This window comes from Hippichthys cyanospilos, chromosome 9, assembly GCF_059441005.1.
Source record: "Hippichthys cyanospilos isolate Australia breed blue-spotted pipefish chromosome 9, RoL_Hcya_1.0, whole genome shotgun sequence".
In the NCBI taxonomy this organism is placed as follows: Eukaryota; Metazoa; Chordata; class Actinopteri; order Syngnathiformes; family Syngnathidae; genus Hippichthys; species Hippichthys cyanospilos.
Window position 1 is genome coordinate 4,703,409 of NC_142377.1, and position 23,251 is coordinate 4,726,659.

At 40.1% G+C, this 23,251-nt stretch overlaps 1 protein-coding gene across 2 annotated transcripts; it reads right to left on the reverse strand.

Moving 5' to 3' along the window:
• Nucleotides 1-101: 101 nt before the first annotated feature.
• On the reverse strand, nucleotides 102-21,261 carry ppm1j (protein phosphatase, Mg2+/Mn2+ dependent, 1J). Of its 2 annotated transcripts, none has more exons than XM_088422867.1 (11): nucleotides 21,116-21,261; nucleotides 16,024-16,328; nucleotides 8,151-8,265; nucleotides 7,478-7,810; nucleotides 5,449-5,561; nucleotides 4,941-5,025; nucleotides 4,160-4,278; nucleotides 2,721-2,784; nucleotides 1,986-2,093; nucleotides 1,329-1,480; nucleotides 102-1,162 (listed from the first exon to the last, which is right to left on the reverse strand). In XM_088422867.1, the coding sequence occupies exons 1-11, from the start codon at nucleotides 21,122-21,124 to the stop codon at nucleotides 1,015-1,017; spliced, it is 1,551 nt and encodes a 516-aa protein (XP_088278993.1). In that variant the 5' UTR covers nucleotides 21,125-21,261; the 3' UTR covers nucleotides 102-1,014. The 2 variants fall into 2 exon arrangements, with proteins under 2 accessions (XP_088278993.1, XP_088278994.1); XM_088422868.1 differs by lacking the exon at nucleotides 21,116-21,261 and adding an exon at nucleotides 17,173-17,538.
• Nucleotides 21,262-23,251: the final 1,990 nt, after the last annotated feature.

Here is a 23,251-nt window from a genome sequence, read left to right on the forward strand (position 1 = left end):
AACTGATAAAGTTGCTCACATGCCAACAGGTGCAATGCTAACATGTAGCAACTTCAGAAACAAATTTTCCAAAATGAAGAACAATAGCCCAGAGAGACAAATGGGAAAATTGTGATTTATTTCTAAAGAGGAAAATGACATCATACACATTTCAAGTCGGCCTTATCTTATATATCACATCTTTCTAAACAAGCACTTACGGATAAGAGATAAAAATAAAACATTTTCAGTACCCTTTTAAAAATATATGGAGAATCTAAATAACAATCATAAGGACAAAAACAATAAAAAGAGGTAAACGTTACATTTAAGGTCATATCCCTAGCATGGTGTGATAATACAAACGCTTTAGTCTTTTTTTTTTTTTTATAAGGCATATGTGTGAAATTTATCACAGCTTACTATACCTAGACATTGTTACCCTTAAAAAACAAAAACAAAAAGCAATGATTCTTACCCTTCATGCTTAACATGTACAGTGTCTGCTGTTTTCAACATCAAAAATGACATCAATATGTGCAAACATTCTTCAAGTGCTGTTCTACCTTCATCACCAACAAAGCAGAATACAGACTGATAATGATTATGTGGCGTAGGGAAAGGTCCATTTACTTCAACCCCATGCTTCATTTTTTCCATGTTTTCATTCTAGCCTTGTGCCACAAAGGCATCTCTTTGGTTTCCTCACATTCTTGACGCTACACAGAGGCTCATTTATAGAAAAAGGATTCACATTTGTGAGTGTTGTGAAGATGCACAGACCATGCCAAATTTTTAACTAGCTGCCCAGCCTTGAACGTAAAGAGAAAGTACGACGCAGGGGGGGTTCAATCTCACCAGCAACTGTCACTGAGGAAGGCGACACAGTTGGAAATTTTCCTGTTAGGAGTCGGGAAGTGTAGGGTCCAAAAATCTACAGATGGATGAAGGTGCTGCTCAGACCCGAGTCTTCTCCCGGAAGGGTGAGGTGAGATTGGGTCACTCTTTTTTTCTTTCGCTAGAAGTTGTCGTGTCTCAAGTTTCTACCTCGTGTCCCGCCAGTGGAACAACAAACACTGTGATGTCGTCGCCTGAGCCCAGCCTGTCATTGGGAAGCCGCCATCCGCGCTCTTTCAGAACTCCTCGGGAGCGCATCAGCAGGTCCTGTGCCGCCAGTGTGTACCTGTGCCAAACATACATAAATAAGCATTTATTTATTCAGCTATTTATTGAAAGACAGTAATATACTTAGAATGAGCACAGTAAATGTGAGGTATGTTGCAGTCAGAGCCTATTTTGAAAGCCGCTAACACACGCCACCCTGTCACCTTAAAGCACATTGAAATTACCTCATGGGGTCCGAGGGATCGCAACAAGCCAGGTAGGCCGTGACAGCATCTGCCACCTCCTTGTCTGTGGTTACGTCCCAGAGTCCATCCGTGCCCATGACTAGAACGTCGTCTGGACCGTGTTTATTGTCATCAAAGTTGTAGACCTGCACCTATCAGAAAAGTGTATGAATTTCCTGTTATATTTGATATAATTAACTTTAAAATTGGATATGACAGTAATTTATCATAACTTGTTTGCTCTAGTCAAGGTCAAAAGTTTATTTAGTTATATAATCCTCACAAAGCAAAATAATGGCATAAAAACAACACACAACAAAGGCGTTCAGCGGGGAAAGTCAGTCTCCACACTTTAACAAGGTTATTATGATTATTATTGTTATTATATTATATTGTTATATCATACTGTTCACTTGGTTAAGGCAGTAATACAGCAAAATAAATAAAATAAGTTTATAAAGGTTTGATTAGAAACAAACTCAATCTTAATATTAATGTCACAATTTTGATGATGTGCTTATATACTAGAGCAACTTAGTAAAGGCTCGAAGTGACTCTAGTGGTAAGCTATGAGTAGAGTATTTATATAAAAATTCAAAAGAAAGGCAAGCCTGACACTCAAGTTGCTTTGTATTATGTTTGAAGGTGGGTGCTCACCTCAGGGACGCAGGAGAGGAATGGCTTGATATAAATGTTGGAGCTATACACCTTCAGGTCGTGATCGCCCAAACCGCGAGTAACTCCGATAGTCGCCATGACACGTGCCTGTTTAACACACGCACGCATGCGCACACACATGCACGCACACACACATGCGTACACACACACAACTAATGAGAGGGTTTCTTAAAGGAGGAGTCAAGTGAAATATTTCCTTCTGAAAAAAATAAATCCATGAGTAGAAATGACTGAATCACATCAGTGTGTGCATACTCCCTAGTGGACGTGATTGTTAATTGCAGTCTAGTGCCGAGGGAACTCACACTGGCAGTCCTTCTCAAATAGTGGTGCACTACCCCCCATGGTGGGGTGCGATGCAATGAGTGGCAACAGCATTTTTTTCTTCTGATTCAAATGAATGATTATTGTGGTTTAGAAAGCGCAGTTACAAGCAGCACAATCTTTATCTTTTTTCAGTGTCAGGGTGAGCTGTAATTTGATCAAAGTAAAAAGTCAACGTTTGATGAAAGTTTATTTAAATTGCTTTTTTCCCTTTTGTTAATGTTTTGTTAATAAAGGATACCATTTGAGGAGCAAAATAAAAAGGAAATAATTGAGAAACACTGCTTTTATTATAGATTGGAGGTGTCAAAATGTGTTTTGATTCCAATCGTCTGCAAAGCATCAGAGATCTTACCGTGCTTTTAATATTTTGCTGTAGTTGCATCTTACCTTTTTACCTTCTCCGTATATAAGAGGAAATTTCAAATCATCTTCAACGATTGTCTTGTAAGCCCTACAACAAAAAAGCACAAACCCCCAGAATATAAATGTAACATCACAATTAATCAACACAGTGACACCTCTAAAGTCAACCACACCGGAGGCCGGACAAGTAGTTAAGTTATAACGCGAATGCGTTGAAATGATTTTCAAAAGTATGTATGTGTGCGCGTGAGTGCAACTCACACAGCGGCAAGCAAGGCAATAAAGATGAGCAACTGGCTGTTGATGACATATGTAAACATATGCATGCATATGTGCATCCCCATTTTATTGGCGATTGACATACACACCAGAAACTCACTCGGCTCCACACAAGACACAAACTGACATTCAAAACGTGATGTGAATTACATTGCCGAAGGTTTTCCTCCTTTGCTTGCTGTAGCTAAAAGGAATATGACTGCCCTCATCTGGGTGGCCCTCCCCATGTAATATAAATAGTGATTACTAGACCTGCTAATATATATGAAAAAATATGTTGGTTGGAAAAAATATTTTGGTTGGATAGAACACATTCATTTATTATACCTTATTGAAATGTATAGTGGGTTTTCAAAATGAATAATGGTCTAAATATTACATATTGTCACTTAAACCAAATATGTGTACTGCAATGGGCGGCTCGGTGGCGCAGTGAATCGCACATCCACCTCACAGTTAAAAGGACCTGAGTTCAAATCCACCTGGCTCCGGCCTTCCTGTGTGGAGATTGCATGTTCTCCGAGAGCCACACGGGTTCACTCCGGCTTCCTCCCACACTCCAAAAATATGCATGCCAGGTGTGTTGGACATACTAAGGTGTGATGGGGTGCGTGAATGGTTGTTCGTTTCTGTGTACCCTGCAATTGGCTGGCAACCAGCTCAGGGTGTCCCCCGCATACTGTCTGGAGACAGCTGGGATAGGTGCCAGCAGCCATAGTAAGGATAAACAAAATTGAAAATGGATGGATGGATTTTTGGGGTGGCTGCAGGTGGATAATTTAACTGTTTCTAATTATATTTACTAGAGAGTTGTTAATAAGACATTTTATGATTGTGTTTTGTTTTGTATGCAGGGTTGTTTTCACAAGGTTACAACCTGATTGAATGCATTGATGGACTTTTTTTTTTTTATCTGGGTTTGAGATGTCCGACTGCATTTGAATTCACCGCTCAGTTAGCAGCTCATGCTAACGACTTTTGCCGTATCATATGATAACAGCATGATTAATAAGAGGTTCCTTAGCATCCTTAATAAGCGAATGAACTTGATTTTGGGATGGCGGTGTAAACACTAGCTGATGTTTTATCGACTTAATGCATCCATATCCATAAGTGAAGCAAAGGAAACGAACAGCTGTTAGTAAACAAATGAGCATGCATTAGGGAGTGCTGTTCGGGCTTACCAGCCACTCATTGTATGGTCTCTGTACAGGATTTTCTTGCCCAGCTCACCGTGCTGGATCCTGCGAGGGAACTCAATGTGAGTAAACTCGTTGCCCAAAAGCTCAGGCCTCAGGAAGCCCTGCAGTCAAACCAAGAACACATATTACAAACTGTGTTGAGTCCATTTATCCATTGAGGCATTTATCCATTCCTTTTCTACAGCGCTAGCCCTCATTATTTTTGTGGGTGAGCTGAAGACTATTCGCGCTAGCTTGAGGCAAGGGGAGCACTCCCTTGATTTGTCACCAGTAAATCACAGGCGTCATCAAAACAATAGACTAGTGATGTATTAAATCTTGACTATTGTATTCCTTTGTAGACTTTCCTCCCACATTCCACAAACATCTGTTAGGTGTATTTTCATTTCATTCGACACTCAAAATTATCTAAATTGCCCATAGATATGAATGCTTGTTTGTCAGTTTTTGCCATGTGATTTGCTGGCAACCAGTCCAGTAGATACCCTGCTTTTCTTACCAAATGCCAGTTGCGATAGGCTGCAGCGACCCCAGTAACTAGGTAAAGTACAAAGAAGATGCATACATGTATTTTTTGTATATGTTCATTACAAATTTTAAGACAAACAAAGGTTTCATATTTGAGGTACCGGATGATGATGACCGGATGGAAGGCGAAAACCCCCCCAAAACAAAACAAAACAAAAAAAAAAACAAACAAAAAAACAAAACAAAAAAACTTGTCAGTGTTTCAAATATTGCATCATGACAAGATGAAAAGTACCAGATACTGTAGACGCTGTCTTTCTGACTCTGGTGTAAACTCGTTGGTCATTGGAAAAATTTCCTTATTCCGGATTATTATGGCCCTGCAGTGACAAGAATTGCAATTGTAAGGTATAAACCTTTTATTAAGCTTATATATTTATAGAATATAGTCCACTAAATGCCTATTCTCAGATACAGTGAGATGAGCCTGCAGTGAGCAAAAGTAACACTCAGGAGGCACATGAAGCATCCATAACAAAGGTGGATAGTGATTCAGATTAATTCATTTTAAAATAAAAAATATTTGTTAAATTTGGGGAAAATAAGATATGTGCATATATGTGTGTGCATGTGGTATCAATATATAAGGATGAAATAAAAAGGCTGCCCTTCGTTTTTGGTTCTTAATTTTTTTTGTTTGTTTTAACAACTGTGATTCATTTTTCAGACAAATTTGACTTGCTTCATAACAGAAGGAATTGGAGAAACTACATTTGACATACAAACGACACAATGGATCTCACCTGCTATCTCCAGCATTGGCCACGTAGAGTTTGCCCATTAGATGTATCGCAGCTAAGGCACAACAGCCACCAGAAATGGCATAAGATGTTTTCTCCTTTTCGATCAGGTCATCCTGAAATGAAGTCACAAGACCAAAAGTAAACAAGACTTAATCAAGGCAAAACCTAAAACTATTCATCACACTTTGATAGCAATCTTCACTAATGTACTAGTAATAGACAGAAAAAGATATCTATAAAGCTCCAGATATCTGTTTTGGTCTAAGATAACTGCTTTTAAGTAGAGCTTTTCCAATTGTGTTGTTTATCTGCTGTACTATAGCAATAAAGTTATTCTATTCTATTCTATTCTATTCTATTCTATTCTATTCCTTTCCACTGGTCCTGTTAGGATAGACAATTGATTTTGTGTTTTTTCTTACGTTGGCATGTAGGCTTTATTTTTCTAGCTTTCCAGAGGCCCCATAATTTTCCACATGGTGTAACCAATAGGAAAATCAGAGAGCATTGTATTGGTAAAATAAAAGCTATTCTCTGAAATTTCCTGGTCACGCTAGAGCAGTGCTTCTCAAAAGTGTGTGTGTGTGTGTGTGTGTGTGTGGGGGGGGGGGGGGGGGGGGTGCCAGGTAATCAAGTATAATTGTAGTAATTATTTTTTTTTCAGGCACTTTGATTCATTTGGTTATTTTTTTCTGTTTTAGACTAAGTTGTAATCTGTATAAATGCTTTACAAATTAATTCACAGTTGTTGAAAGTTCATATTGGTTTTTTTTTTGTCTTTCCTTAATGTTAAAAAGGATACAGGTTTAGGTATCTTATAGTGCTTCTAGTGGGGGGGGGGGGGTTCTGTTTCTTAGAGGGACTTGGTAAAATATAATTGAGAAGCACTGCGCTAAAGTGTGTTTTCACAAGCATAAACAAACACACATACTAAAAATGTCTAAGTTGTCAGGTTGATCAAAGCCTAATTGCTCAATTATTATCAGAAACCACATGTTTTCATGCATTTTAAGGCACCCAAAAAGTAAAAATAATGACAAACAGTAATTCCTAAAAAGCCTAAGCAGTGCCTGGTGTTTCAATACTTTTATACACTTACCATATTTCTCAGAGTACAAGTCGACCTCTCCCTTTTCTATTTCAATTTGGGAGAATTTTACAAAAAAAGTGATTAAAAGTCTACCCCTGACTTTAGTGGTTACGTAGATTATCATGGCTGTCCAACTAAAAGACATGCTGTGTGTTATTAAAATGACAAAATTAAGGTACTTTTAGAGGCATTTCTACATCATACAGTATATCGAATGACATACTGTTGCGGTTATGGGGGGAGGGGTGGGAGCGAAACAAGACTGAGAGGCAATGTACGCATGCGTGTAGATGCAAATGCTGAACCTAATGTTGCAAGAATAACATTTAGTAGAATTTTCAATGCTTTTTTTTCAACACAGCTGAATATTAATTTGTCGAAAAGCCCTAAAAGTCGTCACTATCCGACAAGCCAAGAGATAATTTGCTGATCATCTTACTTGGGATATTCCCCCACGGTTTCTTTACCCAAGTGACGACTGCAGTGAGATCACAGTGTGGAATGTTGCACTTTGCTGTTTCTCCCCCCCACCTGCCGACATCCAGGCTTGTTCAAGGATACATCCATGGGCTGAAGGAGACATGTCAATCCGTTTTTTTCCCCTCAATAATGCGTCAAAGTCCGGCGTAAAAAAAAATTATTCATGCAGCCTCATTGTTGACAACAAAGAGGCAATTAGGCGGCGCTTGACAAAAGTGCATTATGCAACGTTCTGTGTGCTCTATAACAGCATACTATATTGAATTAGAGGTATATAAAATAATGTTAAGCCTTGTAAATGACACATTACTTATTTCTCATTCAAATAAATGTTATTCAAACACAGATATGTGGAAAATATTGTTCTGTTTTGAGTTGTACTCATGAGAAATGCGGTAAACAAAGGTAAAGATTGTGTATTATTGTCCTATATTGATTTTTTTTCTCATGTCTGCTCACCATCTGCTTGAATGCAGTCTCAATGACACCCATCACCAAGCTCTCCAGACTGACGACCTTCTCCATGTGGTAGCGCATCCCCGAATCGCTAATAGCGTCAGCTTCCTCGGACTCCTGCGCAGCCCCCTTTTTGGTATCGGCCTGGTAAGGGCTGCCGTTCTTGGCCAAACAGATAGGCGGCGCCGCCCCTTCGTGATTCTTCAACAAGTGGAAAATTTCACCCAGTCGGTCCCGAATAAGGCGGTGGAGCAGCTTGGAGGCCATGATGGCAGCACCAGACCCAGCGTGTCCATCAAAGATGCCCCAGAAGTAGATAGGGATCCCTGTGCCATCCTGAAGAAAAAAAGTTCAAATTCCTTACTCATTTAAAAAGAGTAACACTGCTTGATATATTTAACATCATATCTTAGATCAGGTTACACCATCAACATCAACTTTCTACCAGCAAACAATAGTCAATTAATTTCCTGCATTTGGACCACAAGTCTCTAGTAACAGGATGACTGAAATTTTGACTCCTCTGTCGCCCCTATGGGACTTTGCCATCAGAACAACACAGCGTACGAAATACAGTAAAAGATGAGGAAGTGTCCCTTGCCAAACATTTTATCTCACATCCACTCTCTTGGCTTCCCAATTGGAAGTTGTCATTGCAGTTTTGCCCTTGGCTCACCCCGTTGTCCTCCTGCAGAGTGGAGTTGCGCTGTTTGCCGCTGGGCTTCCTTACAAACAACTTCTCGCAGGAAGCCTGATCTTCATTTAGCATGCTCTTGCCAGCATTGATCACCCTGGTGTGGAAAGAGTCACAAGTTAGCTACACGAAATATAATAAAAATGCTTGTGTTTTTTTTTTTTTTTTTTTGTGAGGCAAGTGGGAAAAGGATAAAGATCTTTCCCACAGGTAACTTGCAAAAGCAATTAATTAATTGCAATTAATTTTACCCCGTATGCCGTAAGGTGGGTTCAGTTTGTTTCACGACCACGTTCATAATCCAAATGATCTCTCTTCATTGAAATAAAGGTATATGCACCAAATCCATCCCAGCCAAAGGGAAAAAAAAAATCCACATTTGTTTTCTATTAGATTGTTTCAAGAAAGATTGCACTCAATTTATTTGACATTTGCCAGAATAAGGACATGCAAATGTTGTTTATGTAAATATGTGGATTGTGTCCACTCTATTGCCATCCCACTGTTTTAAAGGGGTGACCAAGATGCTAATACAGGTACACCCTACTTGAACAAATAAAATAATTTGATTGGGTAAAAATAATACAGAACACCTGTAACTGGTTTCCATCACAGGGCACACATAAAAAGGAATATTGCCAAAAAAAAGGCCAAAAAGGCCCAATAGTAATTCTCCAGTTTGATGGCATCTGTTTCGAGGATTGCTTCCATGGCAGGCACAGACCATCTTAAAACCACAACTTCTATCAGCTTCCTCGACAATGGAGGCGAGGAACATGGTCTGCTTGGACTCAATATCCCCCGCCTCCCCCGGGATGTGGGAGAATCTCTGCCGGAGGTGGGAGTTGAAACTCCTACTGACAGGGGATTCTTCCAGACATTCCCACCATACCCTCACAATACATTTGGGTCTGCCAAGCCTGAACGGCATCCTCCTCCACCATTGGAGCCAACACACCACCAGGTGGTGATTCAGCTGACAGCTCTACCACTCTCTTCACTTGACTGTCCAAAAAATGTGGCCGCAAATCCGTTGATACAACCCCAAAGTCACTCAACAAACCGCGGCCTAGGGTGTCCTGGTGCCAAGTGCACATATGGACACCCTTATGTTTGAACATGGTGTTATTTATGGACAATCCATGGCGAGTGCCGAGATCCAATAACAAAACACCGCTCGGGTTCAGATCGAGGGGGCTTATTCCTACCTATCACGGCCCTCCAGGTCTCACAGTCATTGCCCACTTAAGCATTGAAATCCCCCAGCAGAACTAGGGAGTACCCAGAAGGAGAACTCTCCAGAACACCCTCCAATGACCCCAAGTGTCTCTCACTGTGGGAAACTCCACAGTGGAAGAGGCCAACTCCTATCAAGAGGACTCGTACCAAAGTCCAAGCTATGTGTGGAAGCGAGTATGACAATATCTTGCTGGAGCTTCTCTGTCTCGCACACCAGCTCGGGCTCTTTCCCTGCCAGAGAGGTTCATTCAGCTACCTCCTAGCGTGCATAAAAATGGGTAGATTTGGCTGCTCAATTTATACAGTTTTTGACACAATATTAATCAGAATACCCTGTTTAGACTAATGGGGCACCACATTCTCAATTTGCGCAAGGCCTGGTCTTGACATGTTATTCAGATATCCCCCCCATTGACTGATGTCTCACTCCAAGGTTTGGTCAAAAGTTGACAGCTCTGCACCTTTAAGGAAAAGTGACATTTTTCACACGGTTCTTGTTTAAAATCCTCATTGATCAGATTGCAGAGGTTTATTTACTGTTGTCATTTGAAATATAGTCACACTCAATTACATTGTACATCACATTTGCACTGGAAACCAGTTACATAATTCTGGCTTCATGCAGAGAGAGGGTTAGGAATATTCGCTCATGTAAAATGAACATAATGAGACAAGAAGAAGAGGGGGCCTCTGGCAAAATCATGCAAATGAAAGGAAACGCAAACACAATCTCTGACCGCTGGCTCTCCAGATAGTTTAGCTGATTACAATTGTCACAGAAATCTCTGGTATGGGAAAGGCCCAAATGGACAAATCCAACAAATCTGGATTATATTCTACTCTCCAAAAGGAAAAAAAAAAGTTTTTTCACTCCCTCCTTTCTAATCAGTTGAAAGCCAAGGGCTCAGTGGAGAGGGTGCACATCTGAACTAATGGCGATGAAGACTTAAAAGTCTCATGACAGTCATTTAAACTTGCTGGGCTCTTTGGCACACAAACCAGCACAGAGAGACACTCTTCCATATTACAGCCTGCTCCCCACCCCCCACCAACCACCACCAATTGCTTGTACTTTATTATGAACTGGCCAACAGTTTTCCTGTATCGTATTTGCACAAGTGATGTCCTGGAGGACTTTAATTGCTCAAGTTCAGATGAGGGAAGCATTTGGAAAAATACTAATGTTAATTTGCAAACGTTAAAGCCAAAGTGCATTTAAAAAAAAACTATTATGGACAAATGAGCAGCAAAAGGGACTATACATTTGAATGACTATCTTAAGTTCTTGGTTTGCGTCAGCCATCTTTTGTGGCGTTTGCATGTGAAACTGTGGGTCAAATTGAGCCAATATGAAAAAGTAATATTCTTGATATGAAAAGGCTCCCGTTGGAATATTATTGCTGATTCCAGCAAAAAAATATGCTGTATATAATGAAGGACAGAGAGTAAAACGCTAACTATCGTTACACAGTACAAAGTGGTTTATATTTTACTTATGGGGCAGCATGGTGTAACTGTGGTCTGCCTCACTACTCCGATGTTCTCAACTCAAATTCCAGCCCCATGGAATATTCATGGTCTCCCTACGTGTTCTCCAGGTTCTCCAGCTTCCCCACATATTACAAAAAATGTACTAGAATTATTTAAGACTCGTAATTGTCAATAAGTGTTGATGTGAGTGCAAATGCTTATTTGTCGACTGTGGCCTGTGATTGGCTGCTGACCAGCCTAGCCCAGTATTTCACCCTAAATCAATACGCCCAATACAGTACAGTCACAGTATGAGCTAATAGCAATGACAAGTGGCCACCATCTTTGTAAAACTTTCTAAAAAAAAAAAACATGGAATGAAAAACAATTGTTGTTGTTCAATTCTGAATGTCAAACGGATCATGGTATTGACTTGATTTATTTATAAAAAATAAAACCGTGTTGCAATCTTTTCAGAGCAAGTGTGATTTCTTTTGCTAACATTTTTCTTGTATGATGATGCCGATAATTCGATGATCATCTTTTTTCCCCACAATGTGCTATACTCTAAATATTCATTTTTCAAATTTCATATTAACAGTGAATCAAGAACAAAACAACAAAACAGACAGCCACAAACCTACATGCACACACACGTTTTCACGGCTTGTGAGGACTACATTAACATAATGCATTAACTATAGTAGCACCTAACCATCAGATATGATTGCCTAAGCCTAACCAGCCTTAACCTGAAGCCTGACCCAAATCAAATTTATACAGTGATGCCTTCTTTTTTGCCGTTATTGGCCGGAACCCCCTGACTATTTAAAAAATAAATAAATAAATAAACGTGAAAAGTCTTAATACTATATATAATATTTAAGACAAATATTACTGCAGTACACATATTTACTTAAATCTTAAATTAAATATTAAACCTTATACAGTAACTTAACAGTTACCCCTTTCCATCCTTTGAAGTCTCACAGCAGACGGGTTCATATTAGCGGTGCCCTTGCAGTGTCCTGCAAGACATTCAACCTTACTTCAAGAGGGAGATTGGCACTTCTATAGGACACTCGATTAGTTTCCGGCGCAACCATCGAGGAATGAGGGCAGGAATTGTAATCTACTCCCGCCCCAACTCCCGCTCCTTACACAGACCGGTCTCAATCGTAAAACACATAGGCTGTTGCTCTGGATAGAGCCAAAGGGAAAGGAGCAAAGACCTTCACTGGACCATTGAAAATCTCTTACCTGCATTTCTTTCATAATAAAATGGTATTTCAAGTGTAAACTCTCACTGTTATAATGTCTGATTATGTAAAGCTTTGACTTTAATTTGACTTCCGCAGCTATGACCGCGGCTGCCGCGAGACTTCAAAGGATGAAAAGGGGTAGCTGTTCAGTTACTATATAAGGTTTAATCATTTAAGATTTAAGTAAACAACTTATACTGCAGTAGTTCGACGTCCGTGGCAAGTCTATTTAATGTTAAATCGTCTGTCTGGCACGCAGGAAATCGTCACAGCACCTTTCTCCGCAATATTGCCCCCCCGCCCCAAAAAAAAATCTGCAATGCACTGAGGGTGCGTTAGGCAAGTAGTGAGGGATCACTGTCCTCTAAAAGCAAGTCTTGCTCCTCAAAAAAGGTATGAACAAGTGAGGACTGCACTTAATGTCTTCACTTCTCCAAAATATCCTCACTATGTCAGTAGAAAACTTAAAACGGTTCTTACAAGTATAGCCGTACTGAAACAAACACACATACGTTTGTGCGACTATATTTGTAAGGACATCTACTGAAATTATGAGTTTCCTAGCCCCTAAACTTAACCATCAGAATTATTGTCGAACGCTAACAGGCAAAATAACGTGAAATTACAATGGAATCAGTGGGTGTGCACCTCATTGATCAACAAAGTTCAATAAAGGTTTCCACAGTTCTTCGAACTCCTCTCCCCTCCTTCCATAGTGCAGAGTCAGTTTATCCATCAATTCCTTTGTCCATTGAAGGTACAGTACATCCATTTTTTCTTCATCAATGAAATCAGCCTCTGGCCTGCAGCAGTCCAAAGTTGATCAGAGTAGATTTGTTTGCGCAAACCACATCTGGTTAAGGTAGAACCAGCACAAAATGTTTTGCAATGTGAAGGATAGTAATTCCACAAATATTTGACATAATCTGTCCCACTCCTCTCCATTACTTTTGTATTTTTTTAGGCTTTAAGACATGTGCCATTCTCCCTGCTATAGCCTCCTCAGTCAGAGTTCCGTGCCTGTGATCTATCAATAGAGGAGTCAATGTCTCAAGTTACGTACCAAAACGGAGTAGCATAAAGAAATTAAACCCTTATCCTCACTGTGTTTCAAGTGAGAGATGCTCCAAGTTTGAGATGGGAGTTTCTGAATGAAGTTTTGTACTTCTGACTATATGAAGTATGTGAACTGCAGACATTTAAAGAAGTGTTTTTTATGTGTCTGATATTTCTGATGATCAGCATAATCTTGATGTCATTTTTTTGTTTTGTTTTACCATTTCATCTCACATTCAGGTAATGACCATTGATAAGCATACTATCGCGCTGATTTCTGGTTTTAAAATAATTTCTATCACAAGCAAGTTACCGTTTACAGCCATAGAACAAAAGCGGAGGCTTTTAGATGCAGCTACTACGTTAGAGTCATGCTTGTCACATGAGTCTAGTGACCTTTTAATTGAACATCAGGTCTACGGCGTGGGAGGATATGAGTGGAAACAACAAATCAACAATTGCACCCAGTGACCAAAAACCACAGTGAATGACTGTTAAAAGTGGAATGTGCAAAGAGCAGAGTTCAACAAGAGGAAGCTGAGGTGTTCAGTATAAAAATAAATAAATTAAAAAACATGCTTGCCTAAGGTTACATACGATTTGTAGATGTTGCATTATATTGGGTCATCTTCCCATTTTATAAAAGTTGGAACCCAACTTCCTATATCATGTAGTAACAAAAGAAATCCTGCTTATTAATAGCTCACCAGTCATAAAGTCACATCTTTTTTTCTGTGAAATCTATCCTCAGCTAATCATGGAAAAACTTGCCAATGTAGATATTGCCAATTTAGCTTGCTCAAGGAGATCAGGCAAACTCCACACAAGAAGGCCCGAGCAAGGTGGATTTGAACTCGGGTACCTGAACTGTGAGGCGGATGTGCTAAACACTGTGTCGTGAACAACACAGTATTGTTTTGAAATCACATTCAGAACACCAATCAAGTGACGACTGACATTTTTCTTTTTCAAGTGATTTTCTATGTTTAATGTCATACGGGCGACCAACAATAGTTTGGCGGTCGACCACGTGCGAGGCCCTGAGCACCACTGGGTTAGAAGATCCACCACACAGAGCAGAGGTTGTGGATGGAATCCGGGCTCCAGTCTCGATGGACAGATGGCTATTAAGTCTATTTTGAAAGCACTTTTTAATTCTGGCATATACTGTTGAACTTTTGTATTGCATTCCTCCTAACATACCAAATGTTGCATCCTCAAGACGAATTTTATCCAAAGCCAATTTAAACACCACGCATCCCTTATTGCTTTTGTTGTCATGCAAAGTAATTAACAGGGGATTAGCCTGCGGCCTGTGAGTGTACTTCCTGGCAATTATTACACTCAAATTAATTAAATATGACGAGGGGAAAAATGACTGGCCATTGAGTCTATTTTCTGCCCTTTTTGTGTTTTTTGCACTCTTTCAGAATCCCAAAGCTTGCAAATGTGCCTTTTGTATATGACTGTACAGCAATAAGACAAAAACATTTTAGACAATGTGCACATACTTGGTTGAAGTGATGTTGAATGTGTCAGCGCATCAGTTAGCATAGATTAAAACCAGATTTATGCCAAAACTCCAAATTCTTTGTATACACACAGTGAACGACAAAACTGTCACTGTAATTAAACTAAATTAATTGCCAAAACTTCAGGATGGCCAAAACATGACTGAATGCTATTTTCCTGTTGTTGTTAATCTATTTAGTACGAAGGCAGCAGAAATATCCATCGCAGATTCTATAGGGTGGCTTTCGTGTGTCATCCAAGTTTGCAAAGTGTGACAAGGACTGCTTTCAAAGAAGACAGAGCAGTTGAATGGCTTCCATTGTTTTGTTTTTGCTTGTCTTTCCAGAACGGGCTGCGTGCAGGCATCATGGCACTGAAGCCGTACAGAAGCCGACAGGAAGCAGATTGATTCCTTTTTAACTATAATATCGATTTGGGGACATTTTAAATCGATTTCAATCATAGTAAATGACAATCCCGATTCTTATGTGAATCGACTCTTTGGCACACCCCGACAACATAGTATGACCTGATGGTAGAACATAGTGTTCCCTCACTACTTTGCAGTTCAATTATTGCAGTGACTGTCTATTGAGATGTTTTATGTAGTTACTTATTTTGCCGGTTCACCATAATTTATCACAGGCTTGACCTTTCATTTTAAATGTTAAATTTATCAATTTATTACGTGTAACAACCCAGTGTTAGGAAGCGTGGGACCATGTGGACGGGTTCATGACGAGAGAACACTGTGCTGCAGAACTCGATGGTGGAATTTACACACAAACACAGCTCTATACTGAGAAAAATCCAAGTGGGAACCTTTAGGGGAAAAACAGATGTTACTGTTGACACAGAAGAACCTGAGGGTAGTAACAAGACGGAACCAAAATACATAACCCGAGGATGAGAAACAATTCAGCAGAGAAGCAGCAGAACATGATGGAAGAAACTACATATCAGAACTTGAGTGTAGACCACAGAGAAGCTGGAAGATCAAACTTAAAAAAAAAGAACCAGATGGTAGAACCTGCACACCAAATTCTGAGAGTAGAGGCAGAACCTGATAGTAGAACCTACACAAGCAGCAACATTAACCGCAGCTGGAGCTAAAGGGAAGAACCTCTGCAGCAGAACCGGAGGGAGCCAGTGCAGCAGCATTTGAGTTAAGTGCCTGCTGCAGATGCGTCAGTGCAGCGAGGTGGTGAGCATCCTGCACTACCACTTGCAAACGTTGGTCGTGACGTGCAATCATAGAGCCATACTAACCAAAATAACTAAAAGAACTCCCAAATGTACGTTAGTCAGACACTCACTCAGCATATCCGGTGTGCCAGGGGAGCCTGCTGCCTCGCTTGAGCGTGAGCACCGGCCGCGAGGCGTGCTCGGTAGAGTACTGCAGCAGCTCCGGCGTAAGCTCCAGGAAATCCGGGCGGCCGTAGGGGAAGCGCGGCGGTAGGCCGTCAGCTCCCCCGGACTGCGCCCCGCCGCCTCCGCCTCCGCCGCCGCCGTGATGATTGTGATGGTGGTGGTGGTGGTGATGGCCGTGGGGCATCATCCCTCCCACCAGCGTGGACATGGCGCTTTTCACTTTGCTAATCATCGTCGGCATCGACTCGCGCTGTGCGCAAGGAAAAATAAAATAACAAAATGAAAGAGCGAAAAATCAAAGGATTCGCGCTGGAGAGGCGAACGGAAGACGCAGCCAGTGACGAAGAGCATTTCAGGAAGTGATATCGCTTTTTTTCCCTCTTGCTTCCTCAGAGCGCCCATGTGACACCAGGCGGTGTTTGTGTCTGTGAAAATCTAAATAAGGGTAAAAAATCTCTGGATCCATATCCTGGTGGGTTTGGATGCAACATGCAAACCCACAACATTATATAATTAATGTATTCCGACGATTTTGTAGCTAAACCGGAGTAACGCTAGTGGTTATTATTACGGTTACAGCAACTTTTTGTGTGTGTCTATTAAATAAAAATGTAATTTTCTTTATCAGATTCTGCTACATAGATTGCTGTTAATTCCGTGTTTATCCCGTGGTTTTGCTGCACGTTTTCCACTTTAAGGTTCTGTAGCTTCTATACACCCCTGGAAACCGCCACGTAGAAAATTTTTCGTTCATATGTAAATAAATGCAACATTCTTAAACCTCTTAATGCAGCTTCCACAAATATTTTTTTCTGAACTGCATATTTAAAGAATAACGAAAGACCCCAATGCAAATTCCAAGCGCATCTTCCCTAAATAACGAACATTTGGTTCTGAAGTTAACATGAAATCAAACGTGTTACGTTTACAAAACAGAAAGCAAACAACATGACCAAGTAGTCATTGTTTACTTCCATAGCAGGCCTCCGCTCCCTAAACACAGAAATACCCAATGCATATGGCCACCGATGAGGGGCGACATCATCAATTGAGCGACTGTCCAAATATTAATAGAATTAACTGTAGATTCTAACCTTGAAAGGTCGTATGTCGGGACTGTCAAGGACCCCCCTCTTGTGAAGTCAACCAAAGGTCTATCAGTTTGATCTAATGAGGCATAATAATGTAATAATTGATTGTAATTGTTACTGCCCCGGAGTTAATTCATCTGCAATATGGTTTTACTATTGTGTTCGTAGTTTGCCGTATCAAATGACTGCCCTTTTAAATATTCTGGTTACCCATGTAGTCAGACTGTGTGTTGTTCATTCAAATTTTCTTGTAGCTGATGCAATGTCAATGTAACCTATGTGGGGTGACATAACTGAGCTTTATCTGAGTACACAGTCCACCTCTCAGTGTATCAACGACTCTGATATCAACGGTCGTGGTGATTAATTACGCAACTACAGTATTTGACTATATTGCAAGTGACAGCTGTTATTGTGACTCCATCTGTCAACAGTTACAACACTTGATAAACTCGCACCTTGCGCTACAATATTGTTTAGTGTATTTCATTGAATTCCCCTTCATTTTGTCTTTAAATATATGTTTTTATATAACCGTTATATTTTCTTGTATTGCTATTTCATAGTATTTTTATGTTCTGTTTGTTCATTGCAATGTTATTATGTGCGTAGGTGGTTGGGGGCGGAGGAGGAGGAGCGTAAAGGGGATCAACAAACTTGAGCTTGCACTTTTGACAATTGTCCAGTAGATGGAGTCCAAGTAACACAAGATGGAGCTTGGACGCGTTGTTGATGCTTCCAAAAGAAACTCCCACTGACTTGAAACAAATTACTGTATTTACTTTTAGTGAAAGCTGCCAAGATTTAAGACTTGAGAGTAGTCCAGAAGATGGAGTCCAAGTAACACAAGATCGAGCTTGGACGCGTTGTTGCTGCTTCCAAACAAAGCTTCCTGATTTGAGACAAACTATTTACTTTTAGTGACAGCTGCCAAGATTTAAGACTCAGTGTAACAACTGTGATATGTGACATGAAAGCAAACTGTGAAGTAGTGATTAGCGGATCTTCCAATCGACATAATTTCCAGGATCCTTAGGTGTGAGGCCCTTGTGGAGTTTGTGATCTTGCAACTTATTTTTTAACTTATCTTTTGCTTCATTGTTTTTGTCATTGTTCATATTTCTTCATCATCAATGAAATCTTAGTGACACTCTTGGTAGCTACTGTATTGTTGTGGTCTTCTTGTCCTCATGACAGGATCCTCTTCAATAAATTGCGTCATCATTTTGCTGTCTATTCTATTCTATTCTATTCTATTCTGTTCTGTTCTATTCATCTAGTCCCAAATTTTATGCCTTGTCTTTGTGTGCTGCTTCATCTTTGTTATTACTACTTTTGTCTTAATCTTCATTGTGGCATTCATCCGTGGCATCAGCTTCTCATTGTTTTAATGTCATTATACTTTTCATTGGCAACTTTGCAAATTGTCTACTTATTTTACAAATGTCTTCCTTGGCTTTGTCTCCATCTTCTTTCTCATTTTCAGAGTCTTCCCTTTTGTTTTCATTATAAAATCTTTGCTGTCATTTTAAGCAACATCAATTCGACATTCTCCATCATTATCTTGATTTTTTGCCTCCTAATACAGTTTAAGTTCTTCTATTTCCTCAAACCTAGTTGCAGAAAATGTCATTTCTGTCAACATTACGATTGTTGTCTCTGTTTTCAGCGCTGTTAACTTAGCCGGCCATTATTGCGGTAATCTTTGCTTTGTTTTCTCAGTCTGCTTGTTTCTTGTCTTCATCTTTTGCCATCATCTGCTTGTGCTCCTTTGTTGTGTGTCATCTTCTCCATCTTCTGTTGCCACAATTCTTGATGGCTTTTGCAATTTATTGTATTTGTGCACTGTTGTCCATCACCTAACATAGCCCAACCTCACCCCGAAACGACACGGTTCCCTTTGTTTGAACTCGCCTTTGATTACAGCTGTCCGCCCTCTTTAGAGAGTCGGCCAAGATGGCTGCTCCTTTTCGGGCGGGCTCTTGATGAAAACCCATTAACAGCTCTTGCGGGACAGAGGTCGGCAAAAGACGTGGTGTGTGCGCAGAGCCATAAAGCCTTGATGTAGCGGCCTCTAGCCGAGCGTCTGCGGCAGAGGAAGAATAACTGTCCCGGCGGCTGCGGACCTGTTGGACTAACGGGGAGCATTAAGCGCCGCTTTCTCTGCATTATTGATGGTTTGCTCCATTCCTGAGGCCATTATGCCTCCTATTTTCCCTCTCACCGTAGCCGGCATGCCGTCCCACATGTGTTCAGACACACTTCGGCAACAATGAAGGCAAGTGATGGTTCACAGGGAGTCTCTGAATAGCTCCCTGCAGTGTGCTGTTATTTTAAGGTGAACCGCCGCATTCACCTTTGGATGATGCAGTCATCATATCACAGCAAAATGAATGAAAACTGCCATTGTAAGTTTTACAATACAATCCACACTTATGGACGGAGCCGAGGTAAGTGTCGCTTTTACAGAATTGAAACACAAGTCAGGCATGGGGTGGGCAAACCTTTCTGCAATTGGGCCACATTAGGGTTTTAAAACGTTCAGATGGGCCAGGTCATCTGTAGATTGGGCAAAATTAATTACGGTAATTAAGTCATTAAACATCGTTATCATCTTCCATTCATCCTTTATCGTAATCGCTTATCCTCACAGGCGTTGCGGGCGTGCTGGAATGTATCCCCGTTGTGTTCGGGGAGTAGGCGGAGTACACCCTGAACCTGTTGCCAGCCAATCACAGAGCACATAAAGACCATTAACCACCCACAAAAACATCTGAGGACAATTTAGAGTATTCAGTATACCAACCATGCAACCTACTTAATACTTAGATCGTTTTTTTTTTTTTATCTTGTACTCCAGCACTCACCTGGACAAACCAAAACTGAGTGTAAATGATCGCTGGTCTACAGCAGTGGTTCTCAAAGTGGGGTTCACGGACCCCCGAAGTTCTGTGGCCTGACTGCAGGGTGTAGTTTGGGTTATTAATAAAAAAATAAATATTTGTGTTCATTTTATTTTATATTAAATTGTGAACGTATTCGTGACTCTTCAATAAAGCAATCAATCCAAGCAGTTTAATAGATTTTTAAAGATGCAAAAATTTTGGAATATGTCAACGCATTTTGTGTTCACAATTGTCTGCTAACGAGGCAATGAAGCCAGCAAAGCTAAAGCAGCGATTTGTGGGAAATTGAGCCTATTTGTTATAAGGAAGCATGCAATTTGCAATTTTTATTTTCTAAACTTCACTCACTTAAAAATAACAAATGCACATGTTGTCAAATTGAATCTGTTGGTGAATAAAAAGGGCATTTATGTTTAGCTTAAATTCTTTTTTTGTTTTGTTTTTGCAAACATTTGAGATGGGGGCCCTTGGAAAATTTGCTTTCTAAAAGGATTTTCTGACTCCCAAAATTTTGAGAACCCCTGGTTTACAGACTATGTTTTCTGGGTTTTGAGACAAGTCCTTGGTGTAGTCAAGCTGAGATGGACGGACTCAGTCATGACCATGATGCCTTTGGCTTCCTCATCAGAGAGCAATGACTATGGTGGCATTGAAGGACAATAAGGCTACATTCTGGTTGATGGAGTGTAATTTATCTCTCAAGATGATGGTGGGGGATTACAAATTTAGCAAACTCATATTGATGTGACTAGCTCTACACTAACAACCCAGGCTAAACTAAGCTCCTCCCTGAAATGCAAAACTTATTCACTTGGTTGAGCTGTAGCACTGTCACATACAGGGATCAAGCCATGTTGCTAATAGCATAATTCTGCAAATAATGGATGCCCTATAATACTCATACTTGTGTACAGTTGCCACAGGATTGCAGAAAAGAACTTTGCTTGAATTAATGAGTAAAGCTCTTAACACACTTCAAAATAGCTCCTGGAAACCAAAATGTCACAGAATGGCAGTCATAAAAACGATTTTTTTCTTACATAGGGCATAAAGGTGAATCACAAGCAGCGAATTGCAAATATGCAGGACAACAATATACTTCCTTGACACCCATGACAATTTTTAAGACTTTGGCTGCATTTACTGGTGTCCTAGCCCTGGAAAGACAAGGTAAAAAACAAACAAACCAAAAAAAAATCATTAACAAGCAAGTGACATGTTTTCATCAAAATTGAAGATGGGAATTCACCCACAAGCCATCCGGATTCTCAACAAATTCCTCACAAACTAATGTGCCTCCTACTACATGCATGAAAAATATCTTGCACTAAAAATTTTGCACTACATGATATTATGCACTGCATTATTAGCACCATTGTCTGTTTGTTGTTTATTGCTATTTATTTATTGCTCGATTGTGGAATGTAGTCTGCTGCTCGGGGAAGTGAACAGTAGCCTATAAGAATTTCATTGTGTGGTACAACGATACATATGACAATAAATCGCTTGAATCTTGAAGTGTTATGAAGACACCAAATGGTGCAAACAAGAGGGCCTAAGAGATCAAGTCCTTTCTTTTCATCGCGACGCCAAAGTGACCACAGCTACCTCGTGACTCACCTGGGCTGCCACATCTGTCGTCGAAGCTCACAAAGCAGAAAAGCCAGCGCCGGGGGCTTCTCCTATCTGTGGCCACGCAGCTTGAGCCTCCTCACCTCAAGGCCGACCTCATCCTGTCATATGATTTAATGAGCGGAGCCCGTGTCACAGACTACGGTGTCAGTGGATGACGAGACGGGTCGGCACAATGCGCCAAAGATTAATGAGGTCATCTCTTTGCACTGTGAGCGCTTGACAGAGAGGATGGGGGGGAAATATGATGTCTTTGGGGATCATAATGACGGACATAAATATAATTAAAAGAGCAGCTTCCCTATTCATAGGCATTTATTGAGGTGTGTAGATTTAGAACCTCGCGTATATCAGCTTGAAAATTTTCAGCTCAGCCAGGTCAATTATGATGACCTGACATTCTTTGTTATTCATCCACCTGAGATTTGTGTATTTGCCCCTGTGTGTTTCCATTCAGGATGATTACCTTGCCACAGGGTGTGAACAACCAATTCAAAGCCAAATCCTTACTTTGAGAAAGGTATTGATTCAAAAAGATTTTCGACACTAGAGTGACACCCAGTAGTGTGGACTTTGTCTCATTGGTGGCAATGTGATGCTTTTTTTTTTTTAATCTATAAGAGGTTTACCATGTTTAAGGATAAATCCACTATAAAATTCACTGGCTAGATCCATGCTAAAACATTTAGTTTCTTTAGGGAGCCGTACCACAAAAAGGAAAAAAGGAAATTTGTTGTAGTATACAGTAGATGGTCACGCTGAAAAGACTAACCATGTAGTGTACATTTTTGTTTGGATGCTGTGTGCCCAAGAGATAATCCTGGATCTTCTCTTTTGAAATGCATCCAAAAATAAAAAGCTTTCTCCACTGATCTCTGTCACGACCCCCTGCAAAGTTAACAGAAATCTGTAAAACTGTCCTTGACCATAAACAAATGAAACTGAACCTAATTAGTTACATTACAATATTACTGCATTTTAAATGGAAGGCATTACACTTGCATTACTTTTATATTACTCTCATCAACATAACTGGAAATTTGGATTTGCCATTCTAAATGTAGCTCATTACACTCATTACACAGTCAGTGGAAGGTTGGCTTGAGGCTAAAAACACTACAAATCATTTCATCTGTATCGTATTGTAAACCTTTAAAGACAAGATACTAAATCTTTTTTGTATTTTAATCCCTTTATTACTCATTTTACTCATTACTCATTTATTATTCACAGCATAGTGATACATTGTTAATGCTATAGGCATAGGCACAGTTCATGCATTCCACAATTTCAATGTTGATATTCAAACTTAAATTCAGTTGGCTAGGTTAAGGACACGTTTCAAAAATAGATGATGTCGGTGGTGCTTACATTAGCAGCTAGCCTACAGTACATCATTGATCTTGTGTTTAACCTGAGTTTTTGTATGCTGCATCTTTATACACATTGACCATAACTATTTATAAAACTGTTTATAAACTATTTATAAAATTTGTGTTATTTGACCTAGTCATTATTGCTAGTTGCGACAAGGATCTTGCTGA

Excerpts from the sequence above, each read along its gene's own strand:
- ppm1j (XM_088422867.1), bottom strand. Across the intron at positions 2,094-2,720 it reads TATACGGAGAAGGTAAAAAG|GCACGTGTCATGGCGACTAT; the intron begins GTAAGATGCAAC and ends TGTGTTAAACAG. Across the intron at positions 1,481-1,985 it reads TCCTCTCCTGCGTCCCTGAG|GTGCAGGTCTACAACTTTGA; the intron begins GTGAGCACCCAC and ends CTTTTCTGATAG.